Raw genomic sequence first — 13,575 nt, 5'->3', positions numbered from 1 at the left:
TCCGTCTGCAGGGCCGGCCTATGGCCGATTGGACCGATTTGGCGCAATCGGGCCTTTGCTCACAGATGCCCCGCACGTTGGTAATTTTTAACATTTTATCGAAAGTAATTTGAAAGCGATGGAAGAAAATTGTGATATATAATAAAGCGATGGAAGAAAACTATAACTTCAGTATCATACAAAACTTGTTTAAAAGTTGATTTTCAAATGCTGTGCTCACAATGGGGCCACGCGCATAAATCCACGGGGGCCCCGCCAAAATGACCCAACTCAGGCCCCGCGTTTGCTACGGCCGGTGCTGTCCTTCTGAATTGTTCATTTGTAAGTCCTGTCATACGTCGATCTGTTGCCAGGTGTCAGTTCAGGTTTAGAGTATATTGTTCTTTCCTTCTGAATCTTCTTTTTCAATATTATATTGTCGTTAAAGTGCGCACACAAATATATCGAGCTTGATGGTTGATATCTGATTAAATCAATAAATTTAATTTATCTCAGTAATTTAGGTCTTTGGCAAATAATACAAACTTCTGTTGATGATACACCTAATTAGAACGCTACATTTTCTTTAATGCAGCTTAGTTGTAAAGTCTTGCTATAAGTATACTTCCGAACAATAATATCTTTAAGATTTTATTCGGATGGAGATAAAATATACTCCATTAAAACAAATGATGCGTACAAATAATGTAATAAATTAGACAGCGTAACTGTAGTCATTGCCAGACATGTGAAACAAATTTGTAGGCGTCTCATGATCAGCATTGTCAGGATTTTTAATCATTCGGTTTTCTTCTTGATGTAGCCCTTTAAAATAGTCTGCTTTTAGGATAATGTCCGTGTCCTTTTTAAGGGACATTCTCTTCAAGAATTTCCCAAATATACCTAAGTTTGTTCTTTGACAATTTTCCATTTGACGTTCCTGGTGGTAGTTATTCTTTTAAGCCCTTTTGGGCGCACGCGACGTAAATCCAAGTAGTCAATCAATTACACTGTCATCAAACACTTTTCTTATACTCCCTGTAGTTCCTCAGATCAGTACTGGAATTGGTAAGTCGAAAATTATGTAATCGTATATAGTTATCCTAGCCTTATTTCTGTTTCATCTAAACCCACGGTAAATTAACATTATAGATTTTGAGAGAAAAAAAAGACTTCTTTGAAATAATTTAACCGAACCCAGGCTCGCTGTATTTGCCATTATGTTTTTATATTCCATTGAAACTTATCCAAGTTTTTTTGAGATCCCACCTGCAACAGCGATGGTTAACAACATCTGAATTCGCAGCGTTTGAAAAGACTTTAAATATTTTCACCGAATCGTTCTTTTAAAATCATAGAGAAACATCAGTATAGCAGTAAGAATCTTTAATACAATTTCTACGATTCTACAACCCAGAATGATTGATCTTTGCAGACGGCACTTGTTTTATCTGGTAATGCCATCATGAAGATATTAATCAATTGACTGAGATTAATTACAAAGGTCCTACATGTCCCAGATCGCTGCCAGAAGCAGCTTACGCAGAATTCTACATGTCCCAGTCACTGTTAGAAACAGCTGACACAGGGTCCTACAGGTCCCAGATTTCTGTTAGAAAAAGCTACTGTTATTGTCCTCTTTTAACTTTGCATCTTATCAGTTAGTCATTTTCGTTCTTTCCTGTGTTTATCTCTATTTTTTCGAACACTGTTGCCCGTACTGACATGTAACTTAAGCGCATTCATTTCAGGGATACTACTATACCGGATAAAATATAGGTTGTTGAGACATATTTTGTACACTTCCTTGGCGAATTAAAGTTGTTTTCTCATGTTCTACCGCTACAATCCAATACTATTCAGCGCAGGACTAAATACAAGTTCCTGTGGTCAACATTTTTACTCTCTAGTGCTAATGTTAAAGTTTTGCTACCACTGCAGTCCACTCACTGCCCACAAAAGATGCATGTGTCATTCTGTTAACTTTATGAGAATGTCACATTGTCACATATAGTATGGCGGTTATATATTTCACATTTTTATGATGCTTCTACTCCACGTGCCACAAATACACGGGCGTACCAATAGCACGGTATATATATATATATATATATATATATATATATATATATATATATATATATATATATATATATATATATATATATATATATATATATATATATATATATATATATATAACACTGAAATCAATTTATTAAAAACACAAACGCCGATACATTTGTGCGACATTTTGTTGAGGTTATCCCGTAAATTACTAGCGCATCATTTTGATTTGCCATCAGTGTTCTAACGTCGAGAAAAGAGTTATTTTGTATTGGAGCTTCTAAATTGGCAGCTTCTCTAACATTGAGAGCACCGACGTCTGTTACGTGATGATGAAAAATTCTTTTTATATTTTCTGTTGGTTTAGTTGTGATAAACAAGTCTTCTTTAAACAAGTACTGGTTTGCTTTTGTAAGGTGTTTCTACGCTGTTTTAATTTGGCAAGTTGAGGAGACTCCGGTACTTATGAATTGTAAGGCCTATTGTAAAGTTGTCCCCTAAGTAAGAGGGGTGGTTAATTGGATTTGGCTGACGTTATCTAGAGGATGACCTCCTTAGATATTATAGCCCGGCGGGAGTGAAAGAAGAATGGAATTTCAAAAGAGAACTCAGCGAGAATACTGGAAGAAATAAAGCAATACGAGTCCCCTTTTGACAAGAAAATAACCAATTTAATCAGAACAAATTAATAACGGCAATTCCAATTCAAGTTAGATTATATCAATAGAAATTAACAGGCGTGTCCAAGTTGGATTCATTTCATCATCATAACGAGAGGTGAATAGAGCACAATTTCCACGACCGATTTGCATCACCTTCCCGTCTGGACCTTATATCAACCTCTCATAGTTCATCCTTCCTAAGCTCTATGCTTTGCTTCTTCAAGGACTTATAGGCCCCTTTATTCTGACCTCGTCCTTCTTTCCCTCGGACTTCTGTCTTCAGTCTGTCCCGTCTCTTTCTCAGAAAGTTGTTCCTTATTACTGTTCTCTTTCAGAACCTGTGCGTCCTAGCACTAAACCATGCCTTTCTTTTTACAAGACGACCACCTGGTCCCTTTCTTGTTTAACGAAGAAAGCACTAATCTCTTTATGCTTCCACGGAGTCGACTAAGTGTCCTCTTCCAGGAAATTTTCAGACTAAAGAATTTCGACTAAGGTCGTCACTCTAAAGTCTGATTGCTCTAAAGTGTATGCCCTAATTTATTCTGCCCAATCATAGGCAGCGGTCCCTAATTTTCCCCAAAGAAATAATTCCTTTCATCAGGTTTAGACAGCTCAGAATATGTGTATGACAGTGCATGACAATTGCCATTTGAACAAATGATAAGTGGACATAGGTTCCTACCAAGTGGTTAGGGTTGGTAGCTCAAATGTTTATTTTCTAAGGACAGTGTTAAGATGCATCGGTTAATTTCACTGAGTTGGAATGCTGCGCCTTTGAAGTTTACACTGACATGGGGGGGGGGGGCGATGAGCGAAGAAAGGTCGAAGTAATCCTTCACAAAGACTTTTCCTGGCTTAAATGCGAGCAAATTCTAATGCTGAATGCATTCAACGTTAAAATTCAATGCAATTCAAAATTCGATACTTCACACCTATATTAGGTATTAAAGGATTGTATTGTTTTAAGAAAGAAATTATATTTTCCTTTTTTTTCTCTTTCATGCACTCAACTATTTTTAAAGCATATATATAAAAGCATTATTGTGTGTGTGTGTATATATCACAATAGTAAATGAAACCGGATTTGTTTAAATTTATTCACATTCCAAGACCTATTTATCAACCACTTGGTAACTTTTAGAGCTATTATCTCTGTGGAAATACCTTTGCATCATTTTCAATGATAACACAGATGAAACCTTTTGAAAGTTCGCATCAGGGCAGAGAGTTTTATGTTTCATTATGTTAGAGTTAATTTGATGTGCAACTGCTTTACGTACATTAAATGCTAACACAAGAAGGAGTAGAGACAATTTACAACCATTTTATTGCATGTTTTATCAAGTAATGCGCTAGCACGGAAAATAACGAAATACTGGGTTGAATTTGCTATAATGTTTCTAAGTAGAACGCCTCGGGATCGATCGATCGATCGATCAAGAGACATTTACGTATTTCGAAACACGAGGAGTTGTTGATGATTAATGGTTTGGAAAGAGCAAATTGCGACGATTATAGGTAGGGCACCAAAAGTTTCATTTGATAAGATAAATTATAAAATTGTTTATTATTCACTTACAAACTCGTATTTAAGTATAAATAATCCTTCAAACACGGAACGTTACGTGTAAGTGATGATTTTATAGCATCATTGTTCAGTGCATGCCCAGTATGATGATATAGTGTTTACATTGCAGGAAGTTTGTTTAACAATGGTGGGATGCTTTTTGTCTCGATGTCAAATGCTGCCAGCACATTCACTCAAAAAATAATATTCTCAATTTTAAATGTTCCCACTCAGTAGCAGCTGTGCGTTTTTACGTCTGTGCGTGCAACGAGGACAGTGAGTTCCCAAAGATCCAATTTCTATGTCACTGATCAAATTCTGCGAAATATTAATAGAACAATACAAATCACTAATTTTATCAGCCAATCAGATGAAGTCTTATATCTTCATGTTTGGGAGACCGAGTAGGATGTCTGAAGAGCATCAATCGTACGGATTGATTCACTTTCAGCTTTCTAAAAGCTGCGTTTCCATTGGCTAATATATAGGTCACCAGAACATGACCCCTAAGTGAACACAACCAACCTTCTTTCCCTTGGTATAATGATGATAGGCCTTGCTCTTGTTCTGCCATCATGTCTTGCGTGCATTGTAATAGCGGATTACATCCGGTCCATGTGTTTACCGCAAACCACCACAAACCTATCGCAAACCACCTTTATATATATATATATATATATATATATATATATATATATATATATATATATATATATATATATATATATATATATATATTACTCCTGGAAAATGGTTTTAAAATGTTTATTTTTCATGGCTTATTAGTGCAGAATATTTTTAATTACATATTGCTTACGTGACAGAGTATCTTAAGAATTTAGTATTGCAAATAAATCTATAAAGAAATGCTTACATATGTGCTGATAATTATTAATAATTATCGTAAAAAGAGAATTAAATGGTACATATGGCTTAATTTCTCAGTGGGGTTTCGACGTTTGTAGATTTAGTCTGTAACTTCCCACTGGTTGGGCTAAGGCACACGCATAGGCAAATTTGACGCAAAATGAGTAGTGTATTGTGCCACATGGGGTCTATTGGGGGGGTGGATACAGTAGTTTATTCACAACATTTAGATAGTGTTTTTTTTCTCAGCCATATGTCAATCGGCCGTATATGTAAACAAATCCCAAAACGGTGGATAAAATATCAGATAGTCTGCTCTACTCAAAACCTATGAAAGTTTATTAGGAATTAAAATAAGACGACACTTTAAATGGACCACGGAACGTCCAACAAATAAGGCACAAAACGTATCGAGAAGATTGTAAAAGAAAATAGCAAAACCAAAACAATTACGATGAAAATATTGCCGATGGGCTGTTAGAGATAATTGGTATGTGGGAAACATTTGTTTGTAAAGTAAATAATACACGACAGAGAAAAAGTACCATTCATCATATCATATAGCGACAACCAAATAAAAGACATCTATTTTGTGGAGAAAAATAAAAAGGCAATGGACCAACAATCGGAATTGACCGGACTTTTAATAGACAACACAAGCACGTGTCATTTGGTACAGATGAAGAACTTGCCCTGAGCAGAGCTGTAGAGATATCTTTCCTGAATGTGTCACATGAAGAAAAACATTAAATTCCTTCTGCAAAGAAATATTCGCTTGACTGGGAATCTGAAGAGAAAAGTCATAGATAAAACTTTTGGCGAAGACGGGTTGGTTAATGCTTAAAGCTCCGTCGTCTTTGAAGGGAGATCCTGATAAATGAAGCAACTTTTTCATGACCACACTCTCTCTCTTCATTGAATATTATGGCAGCCACGTAAAAGAGAAATTGCATCGCCATGTAAACGAACCAAGAAGAAAAAAATTTCAATGAAAAAGAATCATTGAACAACATACAAAACAACAACATTAATTTGACTGGAAATCACGGCATACCCCTGAGCTGGTTCAGCTATAATTTACAGCAGTAGACCTCCGGTTCGTAGATTTCAGATTGCACTGCATGGTGAAAGCAATTACCGTTTGCACCGAAATTATGCCGCATACTGCGTCAACAGCATAATATGGCCTTGCAAAACTGAGGAGAAACGCATATAAATTTTAACGAAAATCCTTAGAAATTCGAAAAACAAAAAGCAAGACATAACAAATAGTTTAAACTATCGGAAAATTCTGTTTCAAATGGGATAATGAATATGTCTAGAAAGCCGAAACCACTGTAAGGTGTCAAACTTATAAATACAAAAAACATACAGTGTTTTTCAAAGCCTCTTAATTGTGTTAGGTGTATATATTAGACTGTGTGGTCTGAGTCGTCAGAAAGATACTTAACAAGTTAATTTATATAGAGCATCGCGACAATTTCGATGCAGAAGTTCAAGTTGGCGGTAAGGAGTAGAAGAAGACGATAAATCGATTGACAGACGAAAAACCATTTAGACATTTAGACTCTTACTAAATTTAGTTTCGCTTAATTTTTATTTGTTAAATGAGAGTACAGTGAAAATCTTTTCATGCAAAATAAAACCGGTAAACTTCGGAAAACTTGGGGTGTCATTTTTTTAGAAGTTGATTAAACATTCCTTGAAATGGCGATTATTTACTTTATTTGGATTCTCATGCATTCATATTCCTTTCTAAGGTCATTTATTTTCCCTACCCCAAGAATAAAGGAGCAACGTTTCTTGGTTGTTTTTTTTTTCTGCTTCTTGACTGCAGTCCGATTAAACTGAAACTGTTTTAGTCATTTTAATGCTGAAAAGACACGAGTTGATAACTTGTCACATGAGCAATTCTGACAATCGGATTGATTGGTACGATTGAGTGCGGTGTCATAAACAAACTGCTGTTTTGATGTGTTATTTTCTCATTTTGAAAACAGCAACGTTTATATCACATATTTAAAGAATAATTGATATATAGACTAAGAATATTTTGATTGTGTTTGTATGTACAGTGTAAACACAATAATTAATTGGCCAACTACAGAAAACAAATTAATCTTGCCCCACCCCCACCCCACCCCAACACAGGCTTTGGACCAGTTTGACCCTAAGGTTTTTAGACATTGAAAAATGTAATATTTTTTTGTCCTAAAATGTATGGTAAAGATGATAATATAATTTACAATTTCCCTCATTTGAATTACTTTTGAGAAAAACTAATGATATCAAAATTATCATAAAACTTGCAGCAGTTTTAGGAATGCTCAATTGTTTTTTTTCTGTCTGAGATTTCCTAATAAATTTCTGCTTTCTAAGTGATTTTGATGGTGTTCTGCCATTTGAGTTGTGCAGTGGCAGAATGCGGTCTTCAGAAAATAAACATCATGATGATGAGTGTATTGTACTGTCAGCAACATTAGGGATGAACTCAATTTATCATGATGAGTGTATTGTACTGTCAGCAACATTAGAGATGAACTCAATTTATCATGATGAGTGTATTGTACTGTCAGCAGCATTAGGGATGAACTCAGTTTATCATGATGAGTGAATGTACTGTCAGCAACATTAGGGATGAACTCAATTTATCATGATGAGTGTATTGTACTGTCAGCAACATTAGGGATGAACTCAATTTATCATGATGAGTGTATTGTACTGTCAGCAGCATTAGGGATGAACTCAATTTATGATGAGTGTATTGTACTGTCAGCAGCATTAGGGATGAACTCAATTTATCATGATGAGTGTATTGTACTGTCAGCAACATTAGGGATGAACTCAATTTATCATGATGAGTGTATTGTACTGTCAGCAACATTAGGGATGAACTCAATTTATCATGATGAGTGTATTGTACTGTCAGCAACATTAGGGATGAACTCAATTTATCATGATGAGTGTATTGTACTGTCAGCAACATTAGGGATGAACTCAATTTATCATGATGAGTGTATTGTACTGTCAGCAACATTAGGGATGAACTCTATTTATCATGATGAGTGTATTGTACTGTCAGCAACATTAGGGATGAACTCAATTTATCATGATCCCTGCCAGGTAATGTAACATGTTGGGGTGTATGGGGCTGGGGCAATAGAATGGCACAAATATATGATGCAGTTGCATTATTTAATGAAAGAATATGTACAGTAGAAAGCGTGCAGTTAACCTCTGACTTTTACGATATATAATATTAAAAGTACCACAAGAAACACCATACAAATTTCTCATGCAATCCTCATTACTACAAGAACACTGAGTCATTTTTTTCAAGGTGCATGGAAGACACATTCCAATGTTCCAATGGCAAGGTTACAACTCATTAAAAATTCCATCAATTGTTTTCTTCCATTTACCATTTCTTCTAGACTGTTTCTGTTTATATCTGACAAATATATATCAACTGAAATGTACTAATGCAGAATATATAGCTATTTATAGTAAATATGGTACTCTGTATTAGTACTTTGTGGGCAGGGGTGACTGGTAGGTACATGTCAGATCTATAGGATATTGGTTATCTATATTTTTGCAGATATTATTAGCCAGTTGAATCTGACCACAGTTCATTATGATGTTGATATATTACATCCATATTGTGCAATATATTAAGACAAGAAAATGAGTAAGGCAAGCCATAGAAAATTTGTCATGAGTTTGCATCATGGTAATAACCATATTGTTATTGAGGACAAATTATTATGTAATATTGGTTTTGTATTGCAGGCCGATAGGTCTTGGTAAAGCAAATTATAAGCACTGTAACTATATGCTGTTCTTTTTTCTTTACAGGGCAGCAAAAACAGTGAGTATTCAGATGAAGTGTCTTCAAGAACATCTCGAGGGATTAAACCGATAAAAGCCTTTGTTCTCAGAAATGGATGCAAATAATCATGGGCTCATATTTTTCTGGTTTCCTTTCACAGTTCCCATAAGGCCAAAAAAAACCCCCAACAAATATGTGTGTTTCCTATTGCACTTATTTTAAATTAGGGTTGGCAGGTGTTTTTTTTAAACATGAAACATAGTCCATGTGTTTTTTTGTGATTTATGTTTTTAGTCATGGGGGAAAAAGTGCTAAGGTCAGCAGTGAGAAATAGGGACAGTCAACCAACATGAAACACATATTTTATTTTTGGTCTAATACACTGCAGCATGTACAAATAATATATAACAGAGGGGATCCTTTTAGACAATTTTGAGACTGAGCGAAAACTCCACCAGATAGAGTAGTTCCTTAATAATATCGCTTTGTTTCCAGTCTACCCATGTCCATCCTTTTTACACTTCAACCTTGTGACTTTTTGTTGTTTTTGTTCCCCCCTCCAAAAAACGCCCACACATACAAAACAATATAATTCTCTAATATTTTCACAAGTTCATATTGTGTTACATTTACAAGGTTCCTTTATAAAAGTTCCACTAGTAGCCAAAAAGTACACCAGTAATGTAAATATTTTTGATAATAGGAATATATGTCCCTAATTTTTGTACAGTGGACCGTAAAAAAGAAATAAGCAGCAGCCAAATAGATAATTTCATAACATGTAATACTGTATATACTTGCTTATAAATCAAGTCCAACTGCAACTGCACAGACCCAGATCTGCCATAGCATAATGCACTGGCAGCTCTGGGACTGCATTTTGTTAGGAGTATTAGTAGAACAAATAACCTATACCTTGATCTGCAGGCACATTATTTTATGGCAGGTCAGGATCTTTGTTGTTTACAGTTTGACTTGACTTATCAGCAAGTATATAAGGTAGTTAATAGGAAATTTGATTAGGTAATGGATATTTTGGCTACCACTAATTGGAGCACATATTCATTAGTACTTGTTAATGCTACTAGGTCTTTTAAACAGTAAGTGCTTATCATTTATAGCATGGTCTTTTAAGCATCTGCTATACAAAGACTAGACAGGAACATCCAAATAAGGCCTGCCACCCCCAGTATGTTTTGCCTATTGCACTGGTTTTAAAATTAAGATAGGCAGGTCTTTTTTTTCCTTACTGTTAGTTTTAAAAAATGTAATAGGGTCAGCAATAAGAAACAACCGGAAACATATTTTTTTGGGCCTAAAATGCCTGCCAGGTACACTGGGCACTAGTTGTAGTACTATAAATGTCCACCACATGTGAGAGTAGGAAAATATTTGATTGTTTCAGTATAGACCTTTTTAAGTTATATCATCATACTGTGAAATAACCAGCAGCTTATGACAAACAAATGAAGTAGGTGTAATGTTTATCGTCACACAGATATGCAAATGGAGTGAAGTCTGCCACATTGGCTTGATATGGGGTATGTATGTATTTCTGTCTTGGAAAGAATTAATTTGAGCATCTAGACAGCATGTGGAATATGCAATAATTGAACCAACCCCCAGAGGTTCTAATATTGTGTTATATTGCATCATAAATCTAAAATGCTTCACTTTAGTGACTGGTTTACAAATTCATTTTTTAGACAGATTTTGTCATACACTGTAATTAAACCTTGATAATTCAAATCATGTTGCTTTTAGCTCATTATCTTATTTTGAAGTGAATCAGTTAAAGGTATAAAATTAAAAACCATTTACCTTGATTCAAGCCAATATGGCGGACTTTTCTTTGTATTAGTATCCATGTTAGTTGTATAGTATAATCACTGAAGCTCATCAACAGTATAAGTGAAGCAAACTTGGTTTCTTTACCGTGTAGTGTTGTTTGAATAAAATGTACACTAAAATGCTGATCTTACTGACCATGATTTTTTTTATCTGTACCAGAAGAGCTTATGGGATGGTGTGCATTGTCTGTAATCCGATGTCTGTTCATTAGCACAAGTTTGTTATCACTATTCCTTCTAAACTACTTGGGAGATTGCCTTGAAACTTTACATACACATTCAACCCATGGTCTAGTTGATCCTACGTGAAATGGTTCCAGTATGACATTCAATATGGCTACCATAGCATCCTTCTTGAAAACCTTGTTATTGCTACTTCTCTGGAAAGGATAGTCATTTGAACATTGGATGATCAACAAAAGACTTCATGTGATATCTATTTGGTCCTAAATGAAAATGGTGCTGATCTGATGTCTGTAACCTTTACCTGTCATCTGTCAACTGTTGCCCATCTGAATGTTAGCACAAATTTGTTGTCACATCTCCTTTTAAACCTATTGGAGGATTGCCTTGAAACTTTACACACACATTCATCCCATAGTTTAGTTGGTCTGCAATGAAAATGGTTCTGCTTGGACATCTGTTATGACACCACAGTGTCAGTCTTGGAAATCTTGTTATTGCTATTCCTCCAGAATGGATTTGAAGACTTATTATGATGTCTGGTTGGTCCCAAATTTAAATGGTACCGATCTGGGATCCAATATGACCATCATGGTGGCTATTTTGAAAATCATATCACAGCTCCTGAATGGATGGTTATCTCAACATGGATTTTTCACTAAAGACTTCTTATGATATCTAGTTGGTCCTAAATGAAAATGGTGCTGATCTGAGGTCTAATGTGGCTGCCACATACCAATCAAAAGAACTAATGATACAAATCATATTGGATCAGAGGCAACCTGTGTGATCTGCAGCTAATCAATTTAAAATTGGAAACTGTTCTGTCAGACATTCTTGTATCACTGCAGTATACATGTGCCCTTAGTGGCTAAATCTAGTTCTTTTCACATCTGCATGCCCTCATATCATTCCTAGTGAAGTCAGATACAGCTGTCTCCTGATGGATTTGAGATTTGTAATAATGGCCAGTAGAAGTGTATACTTAATGTAGTTCTAATCTGAAGTAGGTAATATATCCCTGGTAAGGAATGCATCTGGTTGCAATTTTACTGCTGTAATCTATGCCTGATGGACATAAAATCTGCTTTTCAACAATCAATCACCAAAAGGATTTCTCTTTTTTAAGATACTTGTGAAATATGCATGCCAAAAGTTTTGTTGGAATAGAATTTAGGCAGCAGTTTTTGTGTCTGTATTGCTACTCCATGTATTTTATATAAGTTGACTTTGGTAGATTTGAAATAATTCAACACGTAATTTGTTGCAAATATTTGTTTGGTACTGATTATTTCATTTGTGCAGTAATGTGTTCTTAAATATGACATAAAATGCTAAGTAACATGTTTGCTAGGGAGGAAATTAAGAAAAACGTAATTCTTGATAATTTACTTATAGCAATGGTAATACATAATTGTTTTAGTATCTTGTTTTTGTTGGCAACTGCTCATAGACCTGAATAATTTATTTAATGTTGACCATCATGTGTTGTCCTTCTGCCATCTTTCCACATGTTAGCACGAATTTGTTATAGCTACTTCTATTTCAAAGATTGCCATGAAGCTTTACACACATATTCATTGAACTCAAAGTTTGCCTTGAAAATTTACACACACTTGTTGCAAAGATTGCCATGAAACTTTACACACATATTCATTGCATTCAAAGTTTGCCTTGAAAATTTACACACACTTGTTGCAAAGATTGCCATGAAGCTTTACACACATTTGTTGCATTCAAAGATTGCCATGAAGCTTTACACACATTTGTTGCATTCAGTGATTTCCATGAAGCTTTACACACATATTCCTTGCATTCAAAGTTTGCCTTGAAAATTTACACACACTTGTTGCAAAGATTGCCATGAAGCTTTACACACATTTGTTGCATTCAAAGATTGCCATGAAGCTTTATACACATTTGTTGCATTCAAAGATTGCCATGAAGCTTTACACACATTTGTTGCATTCAAAGATTGCCATGAAGCTTTACACACATTTGTTGTATTCAAAGATTGCCATGAAACTTTACACACATTTGTTGCATTCAAAGATTGCCATGAAGCTTTACACACACACATTCATTGCATTCAAGGATTGCCATGAAGCTTTACACACATTTGTTGCATTCAAAGATTGCCATGAAGCTTTACACACACACATTCATTGCATTCAAGGATTGCCATGAAACTTTACACACACACACATTCATTGCATTCAAGGATTGCCATGAAGCTTTACATACACACACAAACACACATTCATTGCATTCAGGATTGTCACAAAGCTTTACACACATACACACACACTCATTGCATACAAAGAATTAATGGCCTTATCTTGAAGTCCAAGAAATTCTTCTTGGACAGTAGAGCATCAGTCCCATTTAGGAACTTTAATTTTACTCAATTCACTATGCCTGTGTTATGATTCAGTTATTTAATTAATGAAGTTTTTACTAACAAACATACATGAAAATTTGGAGACTTGTTTTATGGCTTGTTTTGTCCAGTATCTTAAAAAATGTTTTAAAAAAAGTGCTTAATTATTTGGAAGTGAATATTAG

The 13,575-nt window shown here is 35.0% G+C and overlaps 1 protein-coding gene across 18 annotated transcripts in view; it reads left to right on the top strand.

The window, feature by feature from the left end:
- LOC149785740 (twitchin-like) overlaps positions 1-13,575 on the top strand; it is a 469,207-nt gene that overhangs the window by 62,619 nt on the left and 393,013 nt on the right. For all 18 annotated transcript variants that reach the window (XR_016425447.1, XM_089979624.1, XM_089979627.1 and 15 more), the window contains exon 3: positions 9,004-9,016. Coding sequence is in view for 17 of the 18 variants with exons in the window: in XM_089979624.1 (XP_089835750.1) it covers positions 9,004-9,016 (13 nt within the window). In the remaining variant the exon portion in view is untranslated. The remainder of the gene's footprint in view (positions 1-9,003; positions 9,017-13,575) is intronic.

Source organism: Sinohyriopsis cumingii, chromosome 13 (genome assembly GCF_028554795.1).
Source record: "Sinohyriopsis cumingii isolate HCF-2022 chromosome 13, ASM2855479v2, whole genome shotgun sequence".
In the NCBI taxonomy this organism is placed as follows: domain Eukaryota; kingdom Metazoa; phylum Mollusca; class Bivalvia; order Unionida; family Unionidae; genus Sinohyriopsis; species Sinohyriopsis cumingii.
The sequence above is the reverse complement of the archived record's forward strand: the minus strand, read 5'-3'. Positions and strand labels throughout refer to the sequence as shown.